General features: G+C 36.4%; 1 protein-coding gene across 1 annotated transcript; it reads right to left on the reverse strand.

Moving 5' to 3' along the window:
- Positions 1-376: 376 nt before the first annotated feature.
- On the reverse strand, positions 377-9,974 carry LOC104024929 (cytochrome P450 2J2). Its single transcript, XM_075716085.1, has 9 exons — positions 9,804-9,974; positions 8,575-8,737; positions 7,902-8,051; positions 6,299-6,459; positions 4,567-4,740; positions 4,199-4,340; positions 3,352-3,539; positions 2,367-2,508; positions 377-555 (listed from the first exon to the last, which is right to left on the reverse strand). The coding sequence occupies exons 1-9, from the start codon at positions 9,972-9,974 to the stop codon at positions 377-379; spliced, it is 1,470 nt and encodes a 489-aa protein (XP_075572200.1).
- Between the last annotated feature and the right edge of the window lie 3,293 nt (positions 9,975-13,267).

Here is a 13,267-nt window from a genome sequence, read left to right on the forward strand (position 1 = left end):
AGCTGTGCCATTTTAAGAGTGTGATACCTGACTGAGCACATATGCAGGAAACTGCTTGATAACAGATCACTTCTCTAAAATCCTACATCTAATTCATTGCTACTGTGAGTGTGAAAATACATTTCTTTTTGGTAACATATTAATGTGTGCCTGTATATGCCCAAGATCTGATTATATGAGCTTTGGCAAGTACGCTTATTTTGATTTCAAAAAGTTCAACTATATGAGGTCAGACCTCCTAAATAAAATGCTCTATATTAAATTTGCTATACTGAGCTATCTACATTTGAATGCAATTGAGATAGTAATATGCGCTTGTAAAATATCTGCAATTATTGACTGGTTGAAGTCCCTCTGCATTATAGTATGTTGCATACTAGCGTGGAATAGCACAGAGTTTATATGGATGTGGCTGCAGTATTGCACCCAAAATGTACTCCAAATTGATTTCCTTTACTCCCTCAGGGAGCTGGAATGTGAATGCCCGAAGCAGGTTGGTAAAGAAGATGAACAGTTCAACTCGTGCCATCTGTTCCCCCAAACAGACACGGTGCCCTGCAGAAGAAAGGGAAAAATCATTAGTTGTATAAAGCTAAGTTCTGAAAAAGAACTTCAAACAAAATTCTACTGAGTTCCATAAATTCTGTTTATGTAAGATAATTATTTTCTATTTCCTTCTGTAAGGACGAAAGATGCCTTTGGAGGTGGGGAGAAACATTTATTTAACTAAGAAACTGTATACCTCTAATTATGTCAACTGTCTGGGTTTTTTGTTTATTTGGGGGTTTTTTGTTTGTTTGTTCATTCCCCACCCTGAGCATGTATGAGATTCTTCCTTCTCATTTTTGCTTCTTGCTCTCTGAGAACCATGAATTGCTTCTCGCTTAAGAGAAGGGCAGATTTTAAAAGGCTTCATGTACTTCAGAGTCTTGCCTTTGGTTGTTGAGGAGGAGGACTGGAGCATTGCGGGATTCAGTTCTGAAGCTAGGTAGAAGGATGTCATCAGGCTTTCTTCAATAGAAATTAAGAAGGTTATATTGGGTCCTTATAGCCCAGTATCCTCTCTCTAACGCTGTGTGGGAGCAGATATGTAAGCTAAGGGAATGAAACGTAGGCATCTGCAGTAATTTATAGACTCAGTGACTCATCTTGACATATTGTTTTCATGGTGTATTTCAGGATATCTATATATTCCAGACTTAAAAAAAAAAAAAAGAAGGTATATATTCAGGATATATAAATACTCAGACTATATAAACAGAAAACCACCAAAGCAAGTTAAAAAAGGAAATTTCCTATGCCTGGGTTGAAATGGTAGCCTAAATTAGTTGTCGATTCATGTAAACTAGTGGACATTTGGTGAGTAAAGGAGGTAAGATGTTAAGTACCTGGTTTGCAAATAATGGTCTTAGGATTTACAGGCAATTTGGGAAAATGGTCTTAAAATCTGGATTTACTGTGTTTAATCTGACTGCTTTGTACATTACTTAGTATGCTAATTGGTTTTTATCTACAACAAATGTATAATAGTATAATCTGTCATAGTGACATAAAAAACCCTCAGCTGTTTTCCAGTGTTTTTATTGTTTAATTTTTATATCTTAATTTTCAGTAAATAACACCAGCTTCCTGTTTTGTGCTGCTTTTCTTCATAATCTGATTATTGGAGAAACTGGTAGTCTAGAGAAGCTCTCTGAGTTATGTTTTGTACTGCTTTTCGCTTCCCGCCGTGCCCCCCCCCCCCCCCCCCCCCCCGCCATGTAGTTGTATCACTGCATTTTGCATTGTAAATTAGGTAAGTTGTACATCGTAATATGGTTTTGAAAAGTTAGAATATTTTTTTGGTTGCCTAATAATATTCTGCTGAAAAGACTGGATTTTGCTAGTTTTCTGGCGGTACAAGAGAACCCGTTGCTAGACTATTACTGTAGGATTTGGGATACTGAGGTTTGGTTTCCTGCTTACTCACAGATTTTCTCTATATATTTTGACCAGTCATATTACTTTTGTCTTTGGGCTCCCCATTTGTAAGGTGAGAATAAATTGGTTTTCTGATTTGAGGGTGTTATCAGGACTTAATACATTAGGGACTAAGGAGCTCAGATACCCTTTTAGTAGGAATCATACATATCCCAAGGAGATAGCATTATGTCTCTTAGTCATACCTATCCTCTGTTTGAATGTATAAAAAATGTAAAATGCAAGACAATATTTGTAGCTTTTACAGTAGAACACCTGACTTTAAATCTTTGTGTCAAATATGTTTTTATAAAAGTATGTTTTTAAAATTTTAGAATTTAGAAATGGTGGGTTTAGTCTTGCTGCAAGACACAGTGAACAGGAATATTCAAATGTAAGGCCATTACCTGCTGAGAAAGGTAAGAATGCCTCTTTGTTCACAAAGTTGCCATCCAAATCAAGAAAATGATTTGGGTTGAACTTCCAAGGGGTCGCCCAATGCTCAGAGTCATATACAACGGAGTGCAGATTTGGCAATACAAGCGTGCCCTGCAAGAAGAAGCAGAGATTATATTTTCCATGTATGATTGATTCTTTCCTTTGGACTTTTACATAATATGCAATCCTGTGTCTGCAGCCTAGTGTTTGGATTCAACTTGGTCTTCTCCTGTGCACATCCAGGCATGACAAACCCTTGTATCTTCTGTTTGTCGTAATGTGTTACATGTTTGCCTTTGTGTAAGTTGTCTTATGTCAGGACTACTGAAGTGTCTTCATGGCTAAGCTAGAGTGGGGCTTGGATTGTTTTACGTACTTGCCAGATTAATCATAATGCCGTCCTTTTTGGTTTTTGTATTTTTCCTGGATCTTTCACTTCTATCACATCAATTTTATGCTTAATATATTCGGGACATTTATATCATGCCAACTTGACTGTCAGATCTGTCACTGTATTGAGCTGCCATCATCTTAAGCGTGTGGGTTTTGTGTGGGGGTGTGCGCGTGTTATGTCAGGGATGACTATAGGTTGCTCCAGGCTGCTCCCTTATGTGTGAAAGTTGGCTGGCTTGACATTCATTAAACCTCATTTCTTCATCATTCCATAAAACACATGTTCTGCTTTGATGCCCAGACATCATCCATATTTGACGAGTGGGAAGACTTAGGTTTTCCTTATGTTTGCCATTTGTGCTGTTAGCCTTTTCCCAAGCTTTCTTTTGCATCTGCTAACACAGACTTAGCCCTGGTTCAGAGCACTCAGCTTTATTTCATGTCTGTGACATGTGACCATATGCTCTCTGTGCAAACGTAGGAATTGTAAAAGCTAATGTTGTATAAATACTAAATATTAATAGCTCAAGGCTTTAAGAAACATGGAGGTATACTCTATACCTTTTTAATGTGAAAACCCAGCAAAGTTGTATTCCTCACGCATTGTCGAGGGACCCCAACAGAAGTAACATTGCTGTACCGCAAGGCCTCATGAATAACAGCATTTGTATATGGCAGTTTTTTACGGTCTTCATAGCTGATGAGATGGGAGGGTTCCAGAACAGCCTCTATCTCTCTTTGAACCTTTTCTGCAGAGAAATGAAAATATTTTAATTTTTTTCCCCTTTTTTTTTCCAGCAGATTTCTGTACAAGTATGGTCCAGGACTGGGGGGAAAAAGAAATTATGTTGCTATGAAATGCGTTGGCATGTGGTTTGACTGCTGTGTTGGTTTCAGTTGATCAAGAAAGCGCATATCCCCAAAGCACAAGATGATCTCTCATTTAGGACACACCCCACTTGGTGATGAGGATAATACAGTTCTATGTTTCAAAAAAAGGATTAAAATTTGAAATCACCGGTGTAATTTCTGTTATGTTTATAAATACACATCAGACCAGGTATGTTTTTAAAGCTTTTCCACTTTGAAGGTTAGGAAGAGACTAGGTTGCATGTGAAATGTCTTTAGCTTGTTATTCTGTCTTTGCCACCCCCTTCTAGTGAGATAAAACAGTGGCTACTACTAATTCCTGCTAGTGTTGCTTCTTAGTGAACCGGTGAGGAAAGCATGTTTGTTTCATTTATTAAACTTTCATTTTCTAGATCTCAATTGTTGATAGTCATATTCATATTCATCGCTAAGGGTTATTTTGATGTATTGCAAGTGATTGAGCTAATACTTACGCTTTAACAATGTTCATTATGATGCTATGTTGAATGCCATTCTCTCTGATAATGCTTTTGCTCACCTTGTATTTCTGGGTATTGTACCATATAGAGCAGTGCCCAGAGAAGGGTGGTACTTGTTGTTTCTGTCCCTCCCAGCAAAAGATCAACCACAGTCTGTACCATATTATCTTTATTAAACGTAGAAGTAGGGTCATCTTTGGTCTGTAGGGTACATTCATAAGAAGACTATGAAGTGGATAATTTCAGACATTTTATTGGTCACATAGAAATTGTCATTGTTTGAGGAAAACAGTGAGCAGCCCACCAAAACAAAAATCTTCAGTGCTAAACAAAGTATGCATATAAAAATTCCGTAGCAGTTACTTGAACAGTATTTGTAGCGGGCATTGAAGCCAAGGAGGGGATAGTGTGATAAACAGATACTTACTTTTGTTATTTGAGCTAGGTAGAAGTCAATGAGATCCTGTGGATCACCTGCGTTCTCTCTCTCATGAGTCTGGACCTCCTTCATAACTAAATTGTGCATGAAGTTATTGTATGCAAACACTTTCTGATGAGGTCCTGGGAGACGGTGCATAAGCCATGGGAAAGCATCATACATCTGTGATTTTAAACAAAAAGGAAGAAATCTGAGCTCTCTTAAGTTGAGAACCCAGTTCTGATTTCCAGATAGCTTTGTGAAGTCACTGCAACACATGGGCTCTTAATTAGGTTGAGAGGCAATAAACACAAGTCAGAGAGAGATTAAATACTGGCCACAGGTTTCCCAGAGACTCTGTGTGAAATCTCCGTCCTTGGAGACTTCAGGACTTAACCAGACGAGTCTCTAAACAACCTGATCTAATTAGGCCTGCTTTGAGCACGGTGTTGGATTAGCTGACATGCAGAGGTCCCTTCCAATGTAAATTATTCTACAGAGGGATTCTAAGAGGGATTATGAAACCTTTACTTTACATTGCCCTCTAAGTGAACTGGCATTGAGGAAAACTTGTCTGATATTTGTTAATGAGCTATTAGTAATATGCAGCAGTCTAAATTGATATGATCAAGTTGTCAATATTCAATAACCACACTTTCTATCCTTAATAGAGAGGTTGAAAGCTGAAAAAGTGTAGAAGCTGACTTGACCTCTCAGTCTTAGAAGGCTTTCCTCCAGAAGAAACTGGCGTGTGTATTTGTTGAGGGGAAGAATAATTATTTTCATTTCTTTGTATTGTGTATGTTTTGTGAATGGACTTCAGTTTCTAGGACTACTGGCAGGGCCTTTGTTTTATTTCTGGCATGTGATTAGGAATCTATTGGCCAGTGCAGACTTCTCCATCCCCATCAGCTGACCAAAATGTCAACATTGTGTAATAGTGGATATCAGGTCACAGGAGAGCAGGAGAATGATTCTATTTTACTTTTTGGATGCATACCCAATTATGCAACAGGGGCTTCTGAAAATGGGTGAATTGGAGTAACTTGAGGGCTGAATCCTGGCTCACAAGCAGATTTTCTCGACCTTGTTTTTCACTCTGATCTTTTTTTTTAAGACATCTCTGTATGAAAGTGTTGGAGAACCTGATAGTGTTATAGAATGCCAGTGTGCCAAAATCTGCGCAACGTAAGCAATAGCTGGGCTTTCAAGAACTTAAAAATATTCTTGACATGATGAAATTGTCACCTGTATCTTATAGGAAGTTCAGAATAACTCAGATCTTGGTGGTTATATGAATTACATGAGAAGCAAGATATCTTCTCAAAAGAATAGGACTTTGAAGGCTTAGTTCTTATTAACTGCACTTCTGTATTGTCAAGACTGAATGAAAATTAAATTTTAAAAGTTGCTTTCATTTTAAGATTTAAGAATTTTACATACATGGTACTCTGCAAATGATTACTCATTTGAAATACATGATACATTTTGGAAATCTGTGAAAACCAGTGATGATCTAGAATTTAAATTTTAGGACACGTGATTTACTGACATAAAGAAGGAATATAATGCAGTATTGACATATACAAGGTATGTATTAATTTATTACTGCACTGTGGCTTGCAGAATAATGGTATGGAAATGTTTGGGAATAATTGTCACTGACTTTTACTTTGTTTGTTTTGACTTGTGAAGTGCAAATACACTTTAAGGAATAAGAACAAGAAAATTAGATTCTTACCCTGCCCCAGACAGTAGCTTGAAAGTAGATCACAAAATAAACAGCTTTGATAAGCTTGCTGAAAGATTCATCCTCACTGGAGAAGCGATGACCAAAAACAACAGCACAAATTATATTTGCAATAGCATGGACAATGAAAGTGTGGGGGTCGAAAGGTTTGCCTGTGAATATAGGAGGTACCATGAATATTTTTGAATAGACTACAGTGAGAAAAATGAGGAAGACTTTTTTTTTTTTTAAATGGTAAAAATAATAGCAGATCAGATGACTTTTAGATAAATTTCACACAAGTAAACTCTAGTTTAATACAAATTAACTGTATGGATTGTAAGTGCAAGGAATCTTTATTTTCAATCTGCTTTTCACTCTTGCGATTACAGTGATTATCAGTTTTGAGAAGACAAACATGAGGATTCTTTTCCCCTCTTTGACTTGTGGTCTGGGTTGTGTGAAAACACAAGCAATTAATTAGAACATATGCCTTCAAATCTGGCAGCAGATATTTAAGTTTGGCAATTAAAAACCAAAACACCCCCCCCCCCCCCCAAAAAAAAAAACATTAAAAAATTTTTTTAAAAGTTTTAATTTCTTAGTCATGTTGAAATTACTTGTCTCCTTTTGGTTTTCAAGTACAGCTTAAAATTCAACCATATATTTTTTTCCTCACAGACTGAAAAAGCAAAACTCACATAATGGAATGGAAAACAGCTCCCATTAAAAAGGGTTAAATCCAGAAAAAATTAAATTAAGTACCCATTTCAATAACCAGGACAACCTTTGAATTATATTACTATGGAAAATGGTGGATTCTGCACCTCGAACTTGAGTCCAATGCTTGTAGTCCTTCTTGGAAAGAGTAAATACAATTATTGAGTTTAAAATTGAGGAAGGATTGCATGGAAGGTGAAGATTTGGGCTGTACAGGGACTCGGTGTTAATGGTTTGCTCATCTCTTACATTTTAAAGATCTGTGAATATGTTGCTCTCGGAAGAAAGATGGGCCATTTTGCTGTGTCTAGTGCAAGGAGAGTTGGAGGGAGACCTTAGGCAACTTCTCTGTGTTTTCACATCAGTACGGAACACGATGTAGGCAAGGGATTTGGCTGTTCAGCATATTTATATTTAAATGCTTTATTTTGGCCTCTTGCTAAAATTCTATTGGTTTCTATTTCATCCAAACCTTAAAAAGAAGTTTTGTTGGACAAGTGAATGATACATTCCTTGTGTTGGGGTTCTTTCTCTGCCAAACCCTAAAGGCCTGCTGTCCTAGAACAACTCGCAGCAGGTCACAAATTGTGTCTTTTATGGAGAATAACACAGGGTTTTTCTATATTCCTTAAATGTAAGAATTGTTACCAGCTGTCCCCAAGACTGTGTTGATAATTAACATTTTGTACTATCCTTATTTCAAAAAACAATTTTATGTTGCCTGCTGTGCAGACAAAACATTTTTTGCAAAGAATGCAATTAAGAAGCCAGTAAAAGTCCCGCTAATATGAAAAATATCTATATTACTTGTAAAAAATGTATTGTGAAACTTTTACTCCTCTCATTTACTATATTTCAGAAAAAGCTCTAAGTGTTACTCTTCTAGTAAATTTACCTTTTGTGTTTGCAAAGATGTCCACAAGGTGACAGGCCTCTGTTTGAATTTGATGCTCCAAATTGTTCTTACCAAGCGCCAGACTTCTTACAATTGTCATGCCAAAGCGTCTCTGTTGCTTCCAGGTGTGCCCGCTTGTCAGAAAAATACCTGAAGAACACAGAAACATTTATTTCATTGCTGGGAAGGGAAATCTTAAATTTGATTTAGATTAGGTTATATTTCACTACCAAAGAAGATACCATGATTTCAGATACTGACTTTTGGTCTCTTATTTAGGTTTTTATGACTCCCGGCTATATAGCTGCTTGTAAATGTGACCCTGGAAACTGAGTGGTAGTGGGTTTTGGTAAGGACAGAACAGCTTTGTCTGTAGATGTCTTCTACATGAACAGTCTTCTGTTTTAGAAGTTACACAACTGAAGGACAACTCCTCTAGGCAAATATTCCTTTGAATTTATTGGGAAGAAAAAAAGGCAGTCGTATCCCTTATAGGAGGAGAAATTTTTGGTTTTTTTTCCTTTTCTTAATATGCTAGCTCTGCATGGAACCTTTTTGCTGTGTAAGCCCAGTTATGTACTTGGACAGCAGTAACTCATGTATGTGTGTATATATAGGAAAGCGTCTTTCTTTACATCTTGTTCATATTTCAGTATTGTGTAACATCTTGTACCTTTCTCGCCCATCATATCCCTGAAGAATGGGGTGAGAGGTCTTCCGGAAACTTCCTCTGAATGGGTGACGATGCCATCTTTTACTGCTTTGTATCCATTTAGTACAACCATAGGTGTCTGTCCCATCCACAATGTGTAGATATTTCCATAGATGTTGGTTAACTGAAGAGTTAGTAAATTAATAAATATAAACCAGGAAATGCGTACACTTAAATACTAATTTTAAGAGTTTTCTGTAGTTGTAACTAAACCTGTTTGCCAACATCAAATTGAATTACAGCTTTCAGAAAAATTTACCCTTCTGTTGTAATGTGCTTTGGGAACAGAAGATAATTGTACTTTATGGAATAGATACTGAGGACATGTCTCAGAAGACCACCTCTCAAAATTTCTCAGAAAGAGAAACAGAGGTCTTCCCTGTCAGCTCAGAATCAAAGAACAAATGAATACAGGCAAAATCCCAGAACTTCTCTGTTTATTTTATTAATGAACCAAAATTATCATACCTTCTTGCCTCTGACTTCTGAAGAAAGCAAAGAAATGTTTTTGTGTTCTTTCCTATAGCTTGCATGTGATTTTTCTTATATTTCTCTATTGTCTTTCCTCAGATCATGCTTGTATTTTTCCTTAAAATAAGTTGGAGCAAGTTCCTTTACTTTTTTTAGTGGTTTTAATTGGTTCATAAAGGAATCATGCTCTGAACATAACAGCAATCAAATTTTCCTGCTTTGTATTGGTAATAATCAGTTTACTGCAGACAATAATTCTTTTTGTTGTATAAATAAGAAAAAAAGAGTCAGTTTAGAGTATATGTTTGGTCACCTAATGGAGATTGGACCACTCACAGCCTGGAGATGTTTCAGTAACTTTGGTGTCAGGCAAAGCAAGTTCTGCTAGAGGTGGTTTACAGGGCTTAAATATCAACACAGAAATAGAGAATGAAACTGTTAACAGAATACCATGGTATTGACAGTTCTTGTGATAACATTATGCATGAATGTTACTGCATCCAAAAGAGAAAGAAAATAACAAGGAGTAAAGCATTTATGGTGTTTATTACTCAGAAATATTTTTCATAATGCAGGGTCCTTGGACTCTTTGATATTGGCTGATAATCTAGCTTGAAGTTTAAAAAAAATAATTCCAAGTTTAGACTGTTCCTATGCAATGTGCAATTTAAGTGAAAATAGATTCAGACTGATTTTCAACTATAGAGACAAATAAATACCTTAGTAAGAGTTTCTCGGCGAAGTTTGAAGTCCAGCAGCCACAAATTTCCGATGATGGGGAGGGGAACCGGTCCAGGAGGAAGCTGGGTGCGCATCCATTGCAGCTTTAGGAACTGCAAAATCAGGAGACATACTACTAGAGCTATAAAAAACTCAGCAATCCCCAACATCTTATCAAAATTTTAACTTCTCACTGTGGTGGGTTCTTCTGTTTGTTTTTGTTTTGGGTTTGTTTTTTTTTTTGTGTATGACTTTCTCTGAAAATTTGGAGTTGTGTAGATGAGTTCGCTTCTACTGAAGTCAAACTCTTTCTAAAGAATATATGTCTGCTTTAGCCATCTCTCTCTCCCTGACAATCTACAGTTTTCCCAAGCTGAAGTCCTTAGAAAACTGAAATATGTGATCCCTTGCAGTTATCCAAGCCACACCTACTCCCTTTTATGATCTGTAATTGTGATCTGTCTCTTTTAACTTAGAATTTTGTTTCCTTCTTAGTATTGATACTGGGTCTAAATGTTGATTATTGAACAGTTATCCAAGGATACCAAGTGTCTTGCACAATGGTAAGACCTCATGCAGTTTCCTGTAGTTAAACATTAAAATACCAAGGATGCATTACTTACTACCTTTCTGGAATACTACAATTATTATGTGGTTTCTTTTCTAGAAGAAGAAACATCTACACAATACCTGTCTGTTAGGATATGGTCTCTGAGATGAAAAAGAATTAAATTCATGCAGCATAAAGCTAAATTAATGTATTAAAAAAAAAAAAAAAGTGTAGTTTAAATATTAGAAGAATATCTGCTTTCCCCTTTTATCATATTCTAGGTATTCATTATATTATGTGGAACACAACTGAGAGATTATTGTTCTGTCCAGCGGATTGTATGGTGTTTTCTAAATTTTTTTTTTGTATGATAAGGATTAAAATTTCCTGGTGCAAATTTTGGAGATGAAAAAATGCGCAGGTTCTATTTTATCTGTGAAAAAGAGCAAATAAACTGGAGAAAGAGGCAAAACTTTTAATCTTTATTGGTTTGTGGATCTATAAGCTTTCCAGGAGAGGTTTGTGCCAATGTGTAGCAAATTTTAACTTAAAAAGAGGCTTAGTTTTCTTCTCTGTTATTCACTGACTTCAATGTAATCTATGGACTACTGCAGGTTGCTTTGGAAGTTTTGGGAATCTCCGCCACCGAAAAGCAAACAGAAATGGCATAATTCTGGTGTTTTGGGACAAGATGATGGATTTAGGTAATCTCTTCAGTCTCCTTTCAGATGATTTTCTTTTTTTTTTTTTTTTTAATTATTCATTTGGGACAGGATTTCAGACATCATCTCCCATTTTATCTACTCCTGTTGGGATGGCAATATCTGTTTTCTCTTAAAGTTGCTTCTAATCCTTGCTTTTTCAGCCTCTAGGCAATGTAGAAATTGGAGATCTTGCTGATTTAGAAGTGCCAAAGCAAGTTGCAGTCGTGAACCTGGAGATGACTTAGGGTGCCTCTGCTAAGTGAATTGTCAGGAACCATCTCCTTAGGAATTTAGGAGGCAGGCGAAAGAAGATGTATGACTCTCAAACATATGTGGGACTTCCCAGGTTGAGTCATTTTAGTGTGTATAGTGCTTCAGACTTTGGTCCTAAATACCATCTTTTAGCTGAACATAAGCCTTAGCTACAGTAGTTTACATCTCTTATGCTGTGACTTAAAACACTTTATCTCTTGACTATATGGTGCCCTGTGGTCTCTGTATGAAGACTTACTTTGTATAGTTTTTTTGTTTATTAGCTGATATATTACATTGGATTTTTCAACACTTTGGTCAAGAACTCGGCTAATGTTGTGATATATCTCAATACTTTAATCAAGAACTCGGCTAATGTTGTGATGTATATTCAAGTAAGTACAGGAGATTAAGGGAATCCATACAATTGTACAAGTTGCTTGTTTTAAAATTTTATCTTAATTTGTCTGAGTAGGCTTGCTGAATTTTCCAGTCTGCAGTTTCCAGCTCAAAAACTTTCAGCAAAATCAAAGTTCTTGATTGGACTCAATGTACGTTATGGTCATGAAATATAAAGGTTTAATGCTATCCGTGGGCTTCTTAAGAACTCCTCTGAATTCCGTTAAACTTCAAGCAACTATCTGAGAGTTACAGGTATGGGCATGCATTTCAGTTAGTTTTCTAATGAGTTTTGGGTTTGGTTTTTTTTCTGGGTTAATAAAAGAAAATGTGTTAAATACAATCTTGCATCATTCAGTCTTGAAAAATGTGTAGATGAGCATTTGTCTTTTTTTGCTTTAGTGGATTTTAATAATTTTCCGATTCAAACATGAAATATAGGGCAGTTTCAGGGGGCTGCAGACAAGCAGAGACATTGCAGCATTTGCTTGCTTTACTTTTCTGAGCAGCCACCACTTGACTTCTCTGTGCAGTATCATGTAGCTCTTCTGCTTTAGCAGGCTGTACGTGCAGATGCTTTCCAGAAAGTGTGGAAGTGGAGAAGCCATCAGAGGGCAAGGAGCGTGTCTGTGTGCCTTTTTTATCTGTTTGTTTAGTTTTTGGGGCAGAGAAGTGGAAACAGAAAAGGTGAAGGAGCATCATTTTCAGCAGCATAGTTCTATGAATCTTACAGTTGAAGAGTTAAATAGACAAAAAATTGAGAGAAACAATTTGAAATTAAATACCTTTTATGGTTTTATCAGCCAATTCTGACAGTTCCAGGATAACTCTTAGGTTTGCCAAAAATTGCAGTGTTACTGAGTTACGCTATTGAGCAGTCATTTATCCACCCAATTTTTCAGGTTTCGATGCTATCTGAGACTTTAAATTGAGTTACCCGATGAAATTATCTAACTTGACTTGTTTGTGTGCATCAAAAATTCTTTTCTTTGTATGTTGTTCCTCCCCCCACCCCCTCTGCCCCTTTTTGTCCATTCAGTCCCGTCTGGTTAAAAGGAAGCGAGTGCTATCTATTTCTTATTGTTTGTGCACAGAATCATTTGCCAAGTTTGCAAGTTTTGCAACAGTGAAAGACCACTGAAAGCTGTTGATGCATGTATGCCACCAATGACGGTATGATTTATACACTTCAAAATTACCAGAATTAAATGAGTTGAGCCTTGAAATTACCTATTAATAATGGTGATTATGCTGAAACTTAAAAAAGAAAAGAAAAAGAAAAGAGCCTAGTGTGATTCATTCAAATTCTAGTGAGCTTCTCTACTGACAGATTTAAAATCACAAAATACTCTCCTTGTGCCTCCAGTCCACTTTTTTTTTTAATTTATTTTATTAAACCTTTTTCTTTTTTTAAATCTGAGTGGTCAGGCTTTGTGAGCGTGTTATTAATTTATGATTATTAATTTATGTTCTGTAACCCTGTTGTTTTCTAGCTTAATGTTTTGTGGAACCCATAGGTGACTGTGCCTTAGAGCAATCAGAAAGCATTACTATAAAA

Source organism: Pelecanus crispus, chromosome 9, assembly GCF_030463565.1.
Source record: "Pelecanus crispus isolate bPelCri1 chromosome 9, bPelCri1.pri, whole genome shotgun sequence".
Taxonomy (NCBI): Eukaryota; Metazoa; Chordata; class Aves; order Pelecaniformes; family Pelecanidae; genus Pelecanus; species Pelecanus crispus.

Excerpts from the sequence above, each read along its gene's own strand:
- LOC104024929 (XM_075716085.1), bottom strand. The coding sequence starts at position 9,974 with ATGTTGGGGATTGCTGAGTTTTTTATAGCTCTAGTAGTATGTCTCCTG. Across the intron at positions 8,738-9,803 it reads GCCGAGAAACTCTTACTAAG|TTAACCAACATCTATGGAAA; the intron begins GTATTTATTTGT and ends CTAACTCTTCAG. Across the intron at positions 4,341-4,566 it reads ACCTAGCTCAAATAACAAAA|ACCAAAGATGACCCTACTTC; the intron begins GTAAGTATCTGT and ends TGTACCCTACAG.